General features: G+C 34.3%; 1 protein-coding gene across 2 annotated transcripts in view; it reads right to left on the minus strand.

Annotated features, from left to right (window-relative positions):
- Positions 1-18,746, minus strand: part of smyd3 (SET and MYND domain containing 3) — a 142,553-nt gene that overhangs the window by 26,872 nt on the left and 96,935 nt on the right. For both annotated transcript variants that reach the window (XM_042773645.1, XM_042773644.1), the window contains exon 6: positions 7,251-7,318. In XM_042773645.1, coding sequence (XP_042629579.1) covers positions 7,251-7,318 — 68 coding nt within the window. The remainder of the gene's footprint in view (positions 1-7,250; positions 7,319-18,746) is intronic.

The raw sequence follows: 18,746 nt of genomic DNA on the forward strand, positions 1-18,746 counted from the left end.
CCTGTCAAAACAAAAAGGCAAAACTCATAACAGTTCCTAATAAATTATTATTATAATGGTTTTTCCTCATCAAACACTGAGATCAAATCAAACTGCAAATCCCTCATACTCTCAATTTTCTATTGATCCAAATAAATAATACATAAGGACTGCTAAATAATGGAGCATACAGTAAATCAGGCATCACTAATTAATTAACTAGAGAAACAAGTTGCTACAGTGTGGAGACACAGAAAACAAGAAAGCTGACATGTTTGCCAGCGGGACACTGGCCCTCTTGAATGCGATATGATGTAACATGCTGCCTTTACCAGCAAAGTCAAAACCGAAAGCGACAAGGTGAGAATGACAGCAATGAAACGACACTGATATGACATCGATGAACTTTTAAGGTGAGATCATCACTGCTGACGCTGTAAGTGACGTACATGGATGCTGACAGCACACTGGAAATTTACAATTGTTATTTGTGAATTTACAAACATGCACCTGGACAAACAAGATGTTTAAATGAATAGTTCTTCCAATATATGTATTTACAGTAAATGTAATGTAAATGCTTTTTTTATTTATTTTATTACTGATTATATTAGACACTATGGTTTACTTTAAGGTTCAAAATATTGGGATCAGTAGGATTTCTCTTATGCTCTATATTCATTTTATTTAATTATTTCCTTAAATTTTGTCTTTTTTTTGTATATTGATATATATATATATATATATATATATATATATATATATATATATATATATATATATATATATATATATATATATATTCACTTTTTTTTATTATTTCCTATTTTTAAAATACATTTTTAATTATGTGTAAAATTAGATATTTTTCAGCCATGTTCCTAAAAAAGTATACAGTGAGTGATGTATAAAGCTAAGTTCCAAAAAATTACAAAAAGTTATGTAGTCAAATAAAAAAACAAACAAACACACAAATAAAAATATTAATTTTAAAATTAAAAGTTGAGTGTTGTTTATGTTTGTGGTTTGTGTTTTTTGTGTATGTTTGAAGTCTTTTGATGTCATCTAGAACTCCCTTGTGATGAGATTTCAGAAGATAGTGAGCTGAATGCATGTATTTGCACTCACACAAGCATGACAGAACAAACACAGCAATTATAAATCTAGCACGAAAGCACAATTACCCTTTATATGTGGACAGGAATACATGCTATCCGGCTCTTCCAGGCTTCTGCTAATGCATCGGAAGTCATTCAAGAAGCCAGAGCAACAAATTACTTGTGTTTGTCATGGTCTAGGAAAGATTTAACATTGCCTAAGTACAGAGTATAAAGCAGGCTTAGAGTCAGCCCACCCAGCCGATGATAAACAGACAGGCCTCGCTCTCACGGGACAATCTTTCTGCGTCATTATAATTTCTCTGAGACGTCGACAACATTGTCTGAAGCCTTGATTCTGCCTCACATCCGATCTGAAGACTTCGTAGCTCATATCTAAACAACAATTTCGACATCTGCCTTTCTGGTTTTGTTTGTTCTCTGTAATCCCAGAGGCTCATGGATGCAAAATGTTTCCCATGGATGGTGAATATGGAAGTCGTGCCAGTTTAATGGCCCACACAGGGAGGCTGGTTCTAGATATTTCTGAAGATATTTAATCTTTAAAACTGAGATATTTGGCTCCTTTTCATGAATTGCTGTGTTAGAAAGACCAAAATAATGCAATCTCCCATGATTTGCAATCTTAAATTATTTTATTATTAGTAAATTATTTGGTTATTAGCATGTGAAATGGAAAGACCATCTGATGTCTAATGATCAAGCTTCACACGTCAGTGCATTTCCATTATATTGTTAAAGCCAACTATTATATTAAAAGGAATAAATTAAAACAAATCAAATCTGAAAACAAATGAGAGCTCATTTGCATTTTAATAAAATTGGATTATCACAATCCAAAATGTCAAACAACGAAAGTTAAATTGAAATAAAGCAACTAACTTTAATTATAGCATTGCTATATATTATATATTATTATAATAAATAAATATAATAAACTATAAGTTCATTTTAAAAAGTATATAATTTACTGGGGATTTATAAAGCCAAGCTCCAAAAAGGGGGAAAAGTCTTAATAGTCATAATTTCACTGAGCTGAAGCTCTGAAAAAGTCACACACTCATTAAATAAATAAATAAAATCATAATAGTCTGAAACAACACGAGATTCAGTTAAAACTTAGAAAATCTCAATTTTTGGGTATTCAAATATTCAGCTCAATTATATAAAAATTCAATTATAACTTTCAATAGATTCAATTTATTTTAAAGTGACTGACCAATACAAAATTCAATATTGGTAAATCTAAAATTATACACCAAAACCAGACATAATTTAGTTTTACATTACTATTTTCCACCCTCTCTCTGGTCATATTAAATTACTGTACAGTTACTGTACCTTTAAGACTTCTATATGTTCTGTAAATGGCATCTGTTATGGTTGTCTAATCTCCATGTAGTAGTAGTACACACGGTTGTTCATTAGAAAAGCAAGTTGCTGCATAGTTGAACAGGTGTTGATGTATAAATGTGGGCAGTCATATGTTAATGTGCATATGTTTATGATTTCTGAATTCTAATTTAACAAATTTTGCAGCTTATTTCCCATAAATGGTTCAAGTGGAGCTTTGTGTTGCATTCGCTTTCAAAGCAGATTGAACTCGTTTATTTTAAAAGAGCAAAGAAAATCCTGTTTTCCAAGACATGCCTCTGTTATGCCATATCCAAAAAAAGTGACCGATTTGAGCTTATCAATTCTGTCAGAAAATAGCTGTTAGCTAAGCCCTTGTCTGCACATACACAAGACATTCAACTCAAAGCAGACTATTTAACCTGAGTGAAACCCTCTTTTATGATCCTCTCTTAATCTGCGCTTTTGATTATTCACCCATAAACAGCCCCTAAAGAGCCCGACGCTCCTCACTTACACACACGGGCCTAAACTCAATCTTTACATGTGGTTTATAAGTAATGAAAATATCTCTCATTAAAGCGAGTCTGTGCTTGTAGCTGTAAGCGCCATGCTCTGTCAACAGAAGACAAGCATAAGAATGAAATAATGCTGAACAGAGCTGGGTAATGAGAGAATATGGAGGACAATGGGATGAATTCCTCTTATCTTCTACCTTCCACAAAACATAATACCTGGGTATTGCTAAGCAGCCTGAAACATCAACAGACAAGGCGAATAGCAATCCGCTGCGCTCATTTATTAATGTTTCCAAATAACAGTGCCGAGGGTGGCCATTAACTGTGCCGGAAAACAGAAAGGAAAGCTGTTCCTGGCACACCCTCACACACCTGAATACAGCTCAATTTACTGCTTTTCACAACAGCTGAGACTGACGCAATTGATACAAGGATATGATGTCAACATCACCCACTTAGTGCTAACTGCTTTTGGCCCTGCATGTGGACTCTCTTAAAACACACTCAGACTAGTTTAGCTTGTCTGCTACAGTGTTTATACATGCATTGCCATTTTTTACACTGTTCTGAAACATCTGTATGAACAGAGAATATTCCCATTACATTTCAAATTATATATTTTATAATTTATAAATTATTCTTTATCTTACTAAGAAGTTATCCTGAATAAGAAAAAATAATAAATGAAAAAATTTATAATAAATTAAATATGAACAGATACAATAAATAAGTAAATTAATTAATTAATAAAAGATACATGTATAAATTTATATAAATACATTTCATACAATAATAAACACTTAAATTGCTTTTTTTAGATCATCACAAGTTTTTTGCTTTTTTAAATGTAACACTTATTTTTTATTACTATTTTACAATTTTTATTTCTGTGATTAATTCATCATAAACAAAATAAAATAAATCAATGTTTTAAAATAATATAAAAATAAAATAAATATTTTAATATTTAATATTTTTTAAGGCTAATAGAAGTTTAAGATTTAAAGTTAAAAAAGGATATCACAATAATATCTATAATCACATAATAGTCAGAATAAAAATAAAGTTATCCAATTAGTTTTAATAGTTTCTGTTAGCTTTAATAAACCCCTGGGAGCTTAAAATGTGGGCATTGCTAAAGAAATACCCAATTATCCCTCACTATTTCCAAGGTCAGAATGGGGTGTTAAAGTGGGAAACAATAGTCACAAATGTTCCTGGGTTTCACGGATGACAGCGTCTGCATGTGGTAGGGCGTCTGTAAAATCTTTATGGATTTCTGCTGCTGGGTTTTGTCAGGCCACAGCACAACAGACCGCTGGCCACGGGTTTGCTGGAGCTTCATTTGGGCACTGCATATAGACCTTCCCCTGATAACCGTGTCCGGACGGGGCTGTGAGTGTCAGCATGGAGTCCTGGCCAGGGAGGACGTCTGACAGCACAAATCCTCCCGCAAGCTCCAGACACATCCACAGGGATTAGCAGAAAACCGCTGGTTCACGTCCAGCCAGAGAACAAGTGTTACACTGGAGCCGCCACGGCTGATGACTTAAACACGCCACAATATGCTCTCGCATTAGGCAGCAGAGCAGAGAAACTGACAGTGCGTGTCACATGTCATGTATAAAAACAGACAGGGATAAAACACCCTGTTATCGTTTAGAAATGGATGCAGTGTTCAATGTTCAACCAAAAAGTGAGAGAGAAAAAACATTGCTACCTCAGTGCTACCTACATATAGCTAGTCTTCTACAAATCTACAATCTTTTCACACACACAAAACACATCTGTCTATACCTGAGTGTGTGTGTGTGTGTGTGTGTGTTATATATATATATTTTAATATAGAGGAAATTCTAAAAATATTTTGTTTCCTGACATGTTATCTTAAAATACTTTGGTAACACTTTACTTAAAAGCTTTTTAATAATAATAATAATAATGCATTATAATCATTCATAATGTTCACTGTAATACATTATATCTTGTTGTAAATAATTATAACCAAATTTGAAATGCATAGTGTAACAATGAATTGATAAGCGTTATAATGTATTACCTGTGGTTACAATTATTCTTGAGATTATACAATGTATTATAAGGTGCATTCCAAGGCATAATTAATGCATTAAAACTACTTTTATAATGCATTATACATAAAGGCTTTGAACAAGGGGAATTTGGAATAGTGAAAAATTCTGGGGAATATTTCACAAACTATGTTTTTACTGTTTTTCGTATATATTTAGCATTTTAATATATTATTATATATTCAAATATATATATTAGTTATATTTGAATATTCATGTATACTGTAGATTAAATAAAATGTATTAATTTATAATATATACATAATTTTTTATGAATTATAATGTTCCCTGAAATCACATATTAAAGTACTTTTTTAAAAAATAAAGAATTGTTTTTTTTTTTCATTTTTTGAAGAACTGAAAGTGGTCTGCATGGTTTTTAGCATAACGTTATATGGTTGCTATAGGGTGATCTGGGAAATATTTCACTCAATTTATTGCCACATAATTTGACATATCATTTATGTCTGCAGCATAAACTTTGCCATATTTATGCCAAAGTTGACTATACTTAGGGCTAGAGACAAAGAAAAAAATGCCTGCCTTAGAAAATCCACTAATAATATAAAAGCCTAACATTTAACAATCAGATCAAATCAAATCCCAGTGGATAAAATCAAGCTTTGCTCTACACTGTGTCCTAGCAAATATTCTATATTCATCTGAATTATGCCACATCACTGAAGCTGAATGCTTTGTGAATGTCACTGAAGAAACACCAATGGGTTTTATTTTAATAGGCCTTTAGTAACGGGAAGTTCCACTGTACCATCATGACCCCATCTAGAGCTCATTTGTAGGTTAAAAAAATTGCAAATGGTGACAACTGTGGGCATGAAGATTAATTATGAAAGACGTCAGCACTGATAAAAGTGTAATTTAAGAGCAGTTCATCTCTGGGTCTCGGCCTTGTCACCGCCTCAAAGGCAGCGTGTGACTGCTGCACTGACACTGGCCTGTCACATTTTAATTGCTATCACCCTCTACAAGAAATGAGAGAAAAAAAAGAGAGCACCAAAAAAAAAAAAATTTCTGACATTTCTGTATAAGGCAGACCCATCAAATATATAGCTTCATAGATTATTTTAGAGAATTTTGCACGCATTATATGTACCATTAAAATTGCAAATTTCTAATAAACCAATACTAAAAAAGGCATTTTTTATCTGAAAGCTTTATATAGTGTTTCTAAGGATTGGCATACAAGATGCTTATGAGATGCATTTCAGCCCAGAAGATTCTTACAAATGTGCACAAAGCAATTTTTGTAGAGGAAATCCCCTCTATTTCAGCGCTCAATGTGTCTCGACAAGTTGTAATTTAGTCACATTGAAGGCTGAACGTCTGTTTATGTGTAATTGTTCCCATTTCTTGTGCTGCGTTTCCTTCAGCTCCTCGGTGTGTGAATGGGAGCTTCCCTCAGGCATGTTCAGTAGCAGAGAGCAAATCGTAGCATGTAATCCTAACTCATGTCAGAATCCCTCTTTATGACTGCAGAGCTAATAACACAAACATGTTTTGTGTCACACAAGTCTGCTGGGCACGGTGAGCATGAAAACAAGAACAGTGCTTCAACTGACTGAAACACAAGAGAATTATTGGTAAAGTCATTTTATAAAGATGAAAAAATGAAGACAATGAATGCACTGTACTACAAACTGCAAATGTAATGTTAAATCACATTTTCTAAAGACCCTGTTTAATATTTCATCTCAAGCATGCTGTTTACTGATACAGTTGTCTCCTTAATACACAAGCACAGTAACATTTGGGGGGAAAGCCTTTATTTAAAAAAAAATTCATTTGTGTCAATCATTTATGCAATCAGTTTAATTCATTTTTATTAAACTTTTACTTTTATTAATTTTTTTTTTCAGAGCAAAGCATGCTGGGATGTCCCTCCCATATATTAACATTTTTTATAGTTTAATAATCAGTAATTTATGCAATCATTTTCTTTAATTTTAAGTACAACTTATTTCTATTTTATGTAATCATTTTTAATATTCTTAATTGTATGTAATAATTAATACTTTTACTTAATAATTCATATTTGTATGAGGACTTTGTTTGATCACCTTAAGTATGAACAATATCAACAGTGACACTTTTCTTAGCACTAGTCCTAATAATGTCAACAACAAATCTATGTTCAGTGCAAAGCATGCTGGGATGTCGATCATGTCACTCACCTGGGGTAAAGTCCCACCCCCACGTCCTGCAGCTCTCCATCACTGATGCTGAAGCAGTTACAGGTGACCTGTGTAAAAACATGAAAAAAGGCCGTAAGATACACATCTCTGCGTCTCAGTGCGGTCATAATATACTCCTCTCATCATTAGTTCTCTATTGTTAATTTGACTATTTGTGTCTTTTTCCTCTCATTGATAAAAAAATAAATAATAATAATAATAATGCAGCTTGCCAAAAAAACATTCATGGAAATCTAAATGACCTCATGATTTGGTGATACCAGACTTGAATAAGTTGTTCTGATTTTGAGCAGATTCCAGATGTTCACTATCAATCTCCACATGGAAGAGCATGAGTGTGTGTTTTTGTTTGGTCTGATTGCCGCAGGGACGGTACACTGCAGAACTCAAGCTGGACAGAGTCCATCTCTCCGAGAACATGTTTGTTACGAGTCTCAACAAACGAAAAGAGAGTGGGGAGGATGGCACCGGGCGATTCTGACGGGTTTTTAGATTGGGCTCTGCGGGATAGATGAGTGATGTGCGGAAGGAGAAAAGCAAACAGAACACAGTCATAAATAGACAGCATGAGCGTTGTTGACACGGGGAACACAGCAGTGTGTGATTTCAGGCACTGAGCGAAATATTACAACACAATCAATTATTAACACTGAGAAAACACATCCAAAAATGAACCGAATCGATTGTGCTGTGTGGTCGAAAAAGCCACTGGATGTTTAAATAAATAATAGTTTAATATGTCTACACTCTTAAAGGGAAAGTTCACTCACATAAAAAAAAAAAAAACTGTCATCATTTCCTCACCCTAATGTTGTTCCTACCTAACTTTCTTCTATGCAACACAAGAGATGTTTTGAACTCTCTATGCTGCTTGCTTCCATAAAATGAAAGTAAATGTGAACTAGGGATGTGTAAAACTACATATATTCTAAATCAACCAGTCGGTGGGTCACCTGAACTGAGTTACTAAACTAAGTAATTAGTCTTAAGGAAGCCTTGTATAATTTGGCAGGTTAGGCATAAAATTAGGCCAAAAAAACAAAAACAAAAAAAAGACCAAAAAAAAAACCACACAACCACACACACGTTTTTGCAATTAAAAACAGAAATTTAAATTGTTTGCTAAAAAGTCTTCACCTACTCTAACATAAAATGATTTGCATTTGTGCACACTGCAATATGCTACTTCAAAATGTGCTGTGAAAGTTTTGACATCAAAGTTTTGATTATAAGTTTTGATAGTGTTGTTATTGTTAACTAAAGCTTAAACTAAAACGATTATACATCTGTTTGAAGTGAAATGAAGTGAACAAACAACAACCTTTTACTGATGCGGTCTGGAACTTTGTTAAAAATAAAGCTAATCCACTCTTTGCTAATGTTGGGATCCAATGGAAGGTTATGCAAAGACTGTGTTTGTCCACAACTTGGCGCTGCACAGCTTCTTGTTATCTTCCGAACCTCTTTATCAATTGGTTTTTTGGCAGATTGGCTTCAATATAAGCTGTTTTTAGACCAACGAGAAAGTTTTGAGTTCTGAAACATACAGGATGTTTTTATAGTACGATGACCTCTTATATGTCACAAGATCAAGGGAATTTTGATTTCTCAGTTCATGACCTCTTTAACTGATGGACTGGAGTCATGTTGCATTACTTGTGGATTATATCGATGTTTTTATCAGCTGTTTGGACTCTCATTTTGACGGCACCCATTCACTGCAGAGGATCCTTTGGTGAGTAAGTGATGTGATGCTAAATTTCTCCAAATCTGTTCAGATGAGGAAACAAACTCATCTACATCTTGGATGGCCTGAGGGTGAGCAAAGTTTCAGTAAATGTTCATTTTTGGTGAAATTTTCCTTTGAGAGGAATAATCTATTGAAACCGTTGGGACTACATTATAATATTCATAACCACAGACATATTGATCCAGAATTTGACCCAATCGAGTGCAAACATCACCTCAATGCCAGTGAAGAGCGTCAAACTCTGACTAATGCAAATCGATTTAAATACACAGTACCACGCACACAAGAAGAAAGAAATGAAACTGTTGACAGGCAAAAACACCCACAGAGTCTTCACTGATGTTGCCCTTATATTTATCATCGAAAACATATTTCTGGCACATGCCCAACTAATTAATGGCTAATATATGTGCGGAGCTGCTGGCTCTTCATGTGGCGCCACTGCAGAGTCTTTCATGTGGGGAGCGTGAGATGGGTTTTAAAAGGTGTGACTGAACGTCTGCTTGGCCACGGACTCTTTGAGGACTGGTTAAAATGTGTGTTTGAGTGCATACAGTATGTCTGAGATCCCGAGGCGTCTCGCTCCTCAAATCTGCACTATACAAACGAGAAATGGATCCACAGTTAAAGCTTATATGGTAATCATTCAGCACCATTGTACAGTATATATTAAAGAATCACGATAGTCTCATCTGATACTGTCATTATAGCTTGCCAACACCAGTCTGATCAATATCATAATACTATTCAGAAATGCAATCCTGGAAAAAAGCACAAAAGATAGCCTTCATTTAAAAACCAAAGACAGAGTCATGGTTCAGATGGTTCTATTTAAGTTACACGCTACTTCATTTTTCAGATATTGTTTTTCACATTCTGGAAATAAAATCTTGCAACGTAGGACAAATTACCTCTTGTAATTTCAATAGGAGCCAAAAAACAAACATAGACTTGGACATGGACGATGTGAGATAAGTAAGTCAATGTGAAACCATCCAGATCTGAATGCAAAAAAATGTGTTAACATCTTGCCCAAGTAAATGCAAGACCTCTGTCCTGCATAAAAACACACTGACACTGTATTCATTTACATTTGCTTTGGCAAGTAGTGAAGTTCTCAGAGGAGCAATTTGGTCAGAGAGACATACTGCAGGGACAAAGAAAGACTGGTCGAAAGACCCACATTAAAGATTTTAATTAATCAGAATACACACAGTATATGCTAATATGGGGGGGGGGGGAGAGAGAGAGAGAGAGAGAGAGAGAGAGAGAGAGAGAGAGAGAGAGAGAGAGAGAGAGAGAGAGAAATCATTCTGAGGAAGTATTCAATGAAGAAAATATGTCCAGGTTACATTTCAGCCCAAAGTCAAAAGAGAAAAAAAATAAGACAATAAATTTTGCATCAAAACAAAACCTGTTTTAAGGACCATTAGGACTGTGATGTTGTGATATGATTTTAACGAAAATGAATTGTATTTGTAATTCCAATTATTATTCAAGTTGGTTCACATTAAATTATAAATATAAATAATAATGCATTGCAAATACTATAATATAATGCTTTTAAAAAATTAAATTAAATTCATATGATACATTTTTATTATACATTTACTATTAACATTTATAATTTTACATTTTTTATATTTGTATATTTAATTAATTGTATATTTTTTGTTTACTTTTTGAAAATGTAATGTCAAAGTATGCATCGTTTTCTTTATGCAAATTAAAATAAATAAATATGCCACGGGGGACTATAATTTTGTGTATGACAGACTACCAGGTTGGAAAGTTTGTCAAGCTTTTTCTGAAATCTGTCTAAGTTTGGACTTCTAGTAATAGACCATGAAATGGAAAAAATAACAATATATGTCAATTTATTTAATTTCTTATTCATCTTTTTTGATAGCGCCATCCACCAGACGAAACTCAAGTGGAGGACTAAATTAACATTTACCATGCAAATTCCCAATATTCAGGTCTCACCGCACCAAGAATGTTCTCATTTCAAATAAGGGCAAAATGTTACTGTGGTTCAACTGTGGTTACTACAATAACAACCCACCTTTTTTTTTTTTTTTTTTTTTCTTAGATGAACACATCCCATTGTGATACACTATATTGAATTGAACTGAAGTCAGAGCAGCCATCTGTGTTAGAAGCTCACATCTGATACCTGAAGGAGACATTCTACAGAGCTCAGTTTCTCAAAAGCACCGTGCTGCACTGACATCACACCCACTGTACTACAGACCTGTTATCCAATGAATCACTCCTCCACATTTCCTGCCAGTATGTGCCATCTGCACATGCAACACATCACACTCGGAGTAGATTAAGTTGTTTTAAAACTTATAATAGAGAATATCACTGACAGGGTTTTGAGGGCACGATGTAACAGCACTGATACAGATGGAGCAAATTTCCTCAAAAATGCAGTTGCCTTTTTAGATTGATAGCATATCATCTTCTCTCCAATGTACAGGATGCATAATTGAATTAATTAACTGGAACGATTAAATATGTTAATTTTATACAAATCTTTGTATATTCCATGCTTCTATTAGATCTGTAGTTCAGGTTCATTTAGTTGAGTTTGTGTGCATTTGCTTTTACAATGGCAAACTTGAACAAAAACAATGTGACTGGTATGGAAAAATGTAAATCATATCCAGAACTTGGCAGCTATAAAATGCAAAATGCAAACATCTTGCATTTAGAAAGTCATTGGTCAAAGACACCCACTAACATCTGCAGTGGAAAGCCATCAGAACCCAAAGCAGCGCAGTTCATTCACATTCCTGCAAACTACACAATGAAGAAGCAATGCTGTAACTTACATACTCTGAAAACCCTCAACAAGCTGTTAAAGTCAGTCTCTATCTATTTTAAATAGAAAGTTCACCAAAAAAAAAAACCTGTATGACTTGGTTTCTTCTGTGGAACACAATGAATTTTGAAGGAATTCTCAATGTTCCTGCCAGTTTCCATGAAATGAATAAAAGGATCAGGGCCCTTCAAGCTCCAAAAAGAAATAAAAAATAAAAAAAAGAGTGTTCTATGGTACTCTGTATTTCAAGTCTTGAGATACAAGTGATCAGATTTTCACCATACCGTGTAAACTTACATTTTGGTCTCTTCCTGACATAAACTCATTATATGGCTCCAGAAGAAATACTGATTACTGTAATGCTATTTTAATGCTGCTTATTGGTCCTTTTAGTATGTTGTACCCAGGTTACTGAATGCTTTTGTTTTATGGAAAAAATATGCATGGATACCACCACTTTTGGGCGAACTATAACTTAAAGACACAAGGGACTTCGACGTTCTACTGTAACCATCTACTACGGTAGAACAGCTGGTTTGCCATGTAGTCATAACAATGTTACAGATTAGGTAAGTAAATGTTACGTTTTATGGTATATAACACCGTAACTGCATCAGTATGGTGCATCCGTAGACTAAAACACTGGCATGTTTTTATTTATTAATCTATCCTGGGCTTACTTCCTTCATATCTTCATACCTATATTTGTAAAAAAAAAAACAACAACAAAAAAAACATGCTGGTACAGTAGCTATAGCCTTAGGTCCCAGGAATTCCTTCTTATTGTCTGTTCCAAAGGTATGTACTGAATTGTGGAAAAAGGCATTTAAATTTGCCTAGAATAATTAGCAAATTAAGTTTCAGCTTAGGGAGCTGATTTCATTGGACGTCTTTAAAAAGATTTTAAATGATTAAACGACTGGAGAGAGAAATATTGGACTGCAGATGTTCTGACTAGTTATGTATTGATATTCTTTTTTCATTGTATATTTTGTTTTATTATTTTTGTTTTTTAACCTGCTTGTTGTAGAATAAAGGCTATAATAATGTGATGCTACCATTAATCTTTTAATCTGTGTTGATATGTTTTAAAATTAAGCTAATTTTAATGCTTTTTCAGTTTGTACAAAGATATGTCAGTAAATAACCTCAGGTAGCACTGAGACTAAAGATGATGTGAAGAGAACAATGTAATATACTTCATGATACCTCAGTAATTGACCAAATGCCGCGTTGCCCCGTCTTGTTTATTGTTGCTTAGTGATTTTTACGTTCTCGGCTACGGCGGTGTAACAGCTTACTTCCACTGAAAATTCAGCTTTGTATCTCAGAAATAAATTATGATTTAAAATATATTAAAATAGAAAATAGTTCTTTTAAACTGTAATAATATTTTACAACATTACTGTTTTTAATTTTTTTTTTTTTATTGTCAAATGAAGGCAGCCTTGCTGAGCATAAGAGACTTCTTTTGAACAGTTTACGGTTTTCACTAGTTTTCACTAGTTGCAAAACCCGAGCTTACTGACACAAAAGCACAAGACTGTTACTATCCTCCCAAAAATTGCCACGCACACCAGAAGACACGAAACTCAAAACTAAACCACAAATGCTCCCTGGACAGCAACCAGAACTCTGTCAGAGCTCATCAAGAACAAAAAACCTCCCTGTGCACATCTTTGTCCGAAGGCTGTTTTACATGTACTGAAGGGCTGCCCATCAAAAATAGAAAAGAAAGGGGGAAAAAAATAAAGGAAGAAAGACATGGCCAGCAACAGAATTAGAACACCACCACCGTCTCCTCTGCATCTCATCAACACACCTGCTTTCTACCGGGATCAAAGCAGGTGGTTCCATCACAATGGTAGGATTCTAGTGTGATGGAGAGGATGCCTCCACACTCAATATATATTAAATAGGTTTCTGCTCTGGTCTGGCCCTCCCCTCAGATCTGCAATGCAGCCCAGGGGTCTCGCCGTGGTGAGGAGAGTTTTTCAGATGAATCTGAGTTAGTGAATCTCAGTGAGAATGTCTTTAATCAAAGGCTGTCTCCTCTTTCCACTGGAGGTACATGCACTGGGAAAAAATCTATACATTTGTAGCCTTTGGGGAGACATTAGGTTTCTGACTTGGGCTAATTTTTCTTTAGACAATCTTGGGAGAAAATTAAATTGTGTCGTGAGGGGATACATCAGTTCTTTTTTCACTTTATACAGAACTTAAAGGTCTATCTAAAGTGAATTATTAAACGAATGGCTCCCGTCCTGGTCTATAGAGCATTCCAGCCGTGCAAAAATACACTATATATTTACAGCTATGACAATAAAACTCCATATAATGTGTATATCACTTCACAGCACACATTCCAGGCAAAAACCTCTACTGTATAACTATATCTTGTGACTAAAGAATGGCACTTCATATCTTCATTGGAGGATTTAGCAAGAAAATTCATTAAAAAATATGAATTACTATGTTTAAAATGGAGTTATGTAAACAGTAGAAACAAATTTCAAAATCTATTGTGTGAATATTGAATATTTTTTTCCCCTAATAAATATTAAAATGTCATTCTCGCCATGTTAAATCCATGCGATGGGAATAATATCGTTGTAGGAAGGTTCATAAATTTCATAAATAAATAAATCAAATTTGTATTATATTATAAATAAAATTATGCATGTCTGTCAATTTTGAGTCAACAAATTAGTCAGAAAAAAAAAATTCTAAAAGTCCACAGGTCCAAAAATGCCCATATTTGAATAAATATTAAAGTAAAAAAAATAAAATTAACATCTTCATCAAAATCATACTTATAAATTCTGACCTCTCTCATTTGACTTGGCAATTTCTATCTGATTTGCCTTTTAAGTGATATCAAACGCACTTTTTTTCTTTGTTTTACAGTATACAGAGATGAATTTATAAGTATTCCACTGTCATTAACACCAAAACACCCACATTAATTGTTGCTGTTACCATAAAATTTTTAAGTGTTACCATACATGCTGATTTAAATGATTTAAAATCAGAGATATTTTTTTATGATAATTCCGACACAACATGAGAACACATAAAGCACTCAAGATTGCACTATCTTAGACATGTTTCTCCTCCAATATTTAATATTTACAGGTTGATAATTTTTTTTCTCAAATTATTACATCACGTCTGTCTCAGTCCTGCAAACGCGATGACATTATTGCTAGCAAGCTAATTCAAATGGTTATGTGCACTTGCAATTGATTTCCTGCACAGAACTGCAGTACTTCCTGGTGGGGCTTTTCTTTGTATCCCTGCATGCCTCCTTGGCCTCCTCATCTAAATGCAGAACAACGTTCATATCTGACTATGTTTGTACGAGGGCTTTTCCATCTCAGTGGTAAGTCTCAGGCCATTAGGCAGCACAACTGTTATTAAATGGCTAGGGAAGGAAGCTGGAAAAACAACCAATTAAACCAACAAGAGGAGTGCTGGCTAGTTTAGATGCATCAAGGTCCTCTAAATCTTTGTCCTCCTCAACGTGATCCTCTGGCTGGAAGAAGCACTCAAGCACAGCATCAACATCTGCAGTTCAGAATGTGGTCCTCGCTGGATGTCGTACACCCTGGCGTACCTCCAGGAGAACATCTTTAATAAGAGCAGCAGTCTGAGAGAGATGTGTTCATTACTGAAGGCCGATTAAAAAAAAAAAAAAAAAAAAAAAAAAAAAAAAAAAAAAAAAAACCAACAACAGGCCATTAGTGAGCATTTCCAGAGTGCTAATACTATGGGGAGCCATGATTTTCTGGTCTCTCTTTTGGGAGTACAGGGCGAGCTGCCAACAATGTAAATGTAGGTTTGGAGCAGGCACAGTGCCCGCTGCTATAAATAAAGGTTGGTTGGGTGGATGCATGGATTGTAGACACCATTTAAGGTTGATCTAGACGATGGAAGATTTGGGCTTTCTAAAATAAGGAGATGAGGAGAGGGTCGTCTATACAAAAACACTACAGCAAGATCTGACCTCTCACACACACACCCACAGCACAACCTAGAACGAAGGGAGTGAGCCAATATATACTGTAATGACTTAAATAGAAAAATGATGCGGATAAGTTAATAAGTAAGAAGTGTCTTTTAGAATAAAGTTCAATATCTAAAATTCCAAGATGCATTCATCATGTATTTTGTGTGATCAATTTTAAATTGCAAATATAAAACAATATACAGTATATAACATATTTATTTTTATATTTAATGTCTTTATTTTGCTTTATTTTATGCATTATTAATCATATCATCAATGCCTGAACTGAACAATGATATAATTGCATAATTAAAAAATAATGATATAATTGAAATAGTATGTTTAAATAAATAAATATGTAAATACATACATCCATACACTACTGTCTAAACAATTGTTTTAAAGCTTTTTTTTTTTTTAAAAAGAAAAAAAAAGAAGAAGTATCTTACACTTGCCAAGGTTGCATTTATTTGATCAAAAACTATTTTTAAAATTCATAATAACCATAAGAACCATTATTAATAATTGAGCACCAATAGCTGGTAATAACTCAGCACTAACTCAGCATATTAGAATTTTTGAAGGATTGTTTGACACTAAAGACTGGATTAATTAAATAAGAAAATAATTAATGCCTGCAAAAAAAAAAAAAAAAAAAAAAAAAAAAATCATCTTTGCCATCACAGGAATAAATTACATTATGACATATTAAAATAGAAAACAGTTATCTTAAATTGTAATAATATTTCACAATATTACTGTATTTTTGTTTAAAAGCAGTCTGGGTGAGCATAATAGACTTATTTCAAAAACATTAAAAGATCTTAATGAATAATCTTTATGATATTAAATCATAATAACGATTAAAAATGGAAGCTTTAGAAAGGCTATCAAGAAATTGTAAGAATTTGATGGCAATAAATAAAATTAAGCAGTATTTAAACAGCAGTTTAAGCTTAATTTTGTTAACATAACTTAAAAAAAAAATATTGGATGTTATTATTCAGAATAGGAATATGCCTCTATATACTGTTTGTATATTTTTCACTCGAGGAAAAATGTATCTTGATCCGTTTACACATGATCAGAGTTTAGTCTCATTTCCTAAGGCAGCACATTTTGCAGGATGAATCAGTGTGTGTGTGTATCTCAGTGTGAGAGAGAGTGAGAAACAGCAGGCTGCTTTCACATGATGGCATCTCCTCCTGTCTTCTCTGACATCTGAGGGACCGTGTGACACCCGTAGCCCATGGCGACAGGACCTGCATCTCCTCCACAAACACTTCATCTGCAGTCAGTGCAGGATCAGGTTAACATCACTGAGATACTATTATAGTTTTTGTTAATAGTATAAACTACAGTTTATCTTTTGTTTTCTGCTTTCATGTTATTTTTAGTAAAAGTTCAAGTAAGTTTGTTGTGTTTTTGTCATTAGGGGCCAAGCACCGAAGGTGCTTAGGCACCTATTGTATCCGTTAGCGTGATTTTTTTCTTCCGCCGCAAGTCTATGGCAGCCCATAGAACTGCTTGCGGGAAAGTTGTGAAATTTGGCACACTGATAGAGGGCAGTGTCAACATTAACCATAGCAAATTTGGAGTCTCTAACTCCAACTCTCTAGCGCCACCACTTGTCCAAAATTTCAATATCTTTATGCTAATAACTTTTGAACCGTAAGGCACAGAAGGAAAATTCTTTTTTCCTCTGAATCCTTGGCTCATGCCAAGTCGAATGGACCCCAAAATTCAAAAATCGCAGGGTTTAGTTTTTTCACTATTTTCAATTGTTCGAAAAACTTACTTTTTCGAACTCATCCTAGACGGTTAGTCCGATTTTCACGAAAATTGGCTCAGATCATCTTCAGATGATGCCGGCAAAAAGTTATGGAATTCATGTTGATTTGTCCAATCGTTCTCGAATACAACACAAACAAATTCTACGAAAAGCACACAAAAATGCTTGTGAGGCTATAACTCCACATCGGTTTGGCGTATTGAGACCAAACTTGGTGTATGTTATAACAAGCATTACCTGAGACTACCTGCAGTGTTTCGACACAGCGCCACCTAGTGGTCAGGAGATATGAAAAATGCATATTTTTGGTTATAACTTCTGAATGGTTTGGCCAAAAATCACAAAACTGGTCTCATTAGATTCGGTGGGTCATGTCGAGTTGAATGATATCCAATTTTCCCCGTGTCAGCCATTTTAGGTGTCGGCCATTTTGAATTTTGTTCTAAAATGCTGTATTGTTTGAAAGCATTATCGTATCATTACAAAAATAATTACAAAAATCTTCGGCTCCATGCCCTGAAGGTACTCAAAAAGTTTGGTGGCAGCCCCACCTTGTGGTCAAAAGTTATATTGAAATTAAAGAAAATTGCTAATAACTTTTGCTTACATTAGCCTATTGTAATTGGACTGATGATGCTAGATTCCTTGGATCATGATGAGAACACCGATACCGATTTTACCAATATTTGCTGAACTTCCTGTCCACCATTTTGATTCATGTTGACAACCTACTTTTTCGAACTCCTCCTAGACCATTTGTCTGATTTTCACCAAATTTGGCTCGGATCATCTTCAGATAAAGCTGGCAAAAAGTTATGGATTTCGTGTTGCTTCACGCAACGGGTTTCGTTTAGCGCATGAACGGATTTGCTGGAAAGATGCCAAACTGCATCTGAGAGCTGTATCTCTGTAAAGGTTTGACATATTTACACCAAACTTTGTATGTGCCATTGTCACCTCACACTGACCATGGCACATCAATTTGGTAACAGCGCCACCTATTGGCAAAGAGTAATAAACCATTCATTAACCATTAATAATTACATTTATAAAAATGCTAATAACTTTTTATTGCATCAGCCTATTGAATGAAA

The sequence above is a fragment of the Cyprinus carpio genome, chromosome A17, assembly GCF_018340385.1.
Source record: "Cyprinus carpio isolate SPL01 chromosome A17, ASM1834038v1, whole genome shotgun sequence".
NCBI lineage: Eukaryota > Metazoa > Chordata > Actinopteri > Cypriniformes > Cyprinidae > Cyprinus > Cyprinus carpio.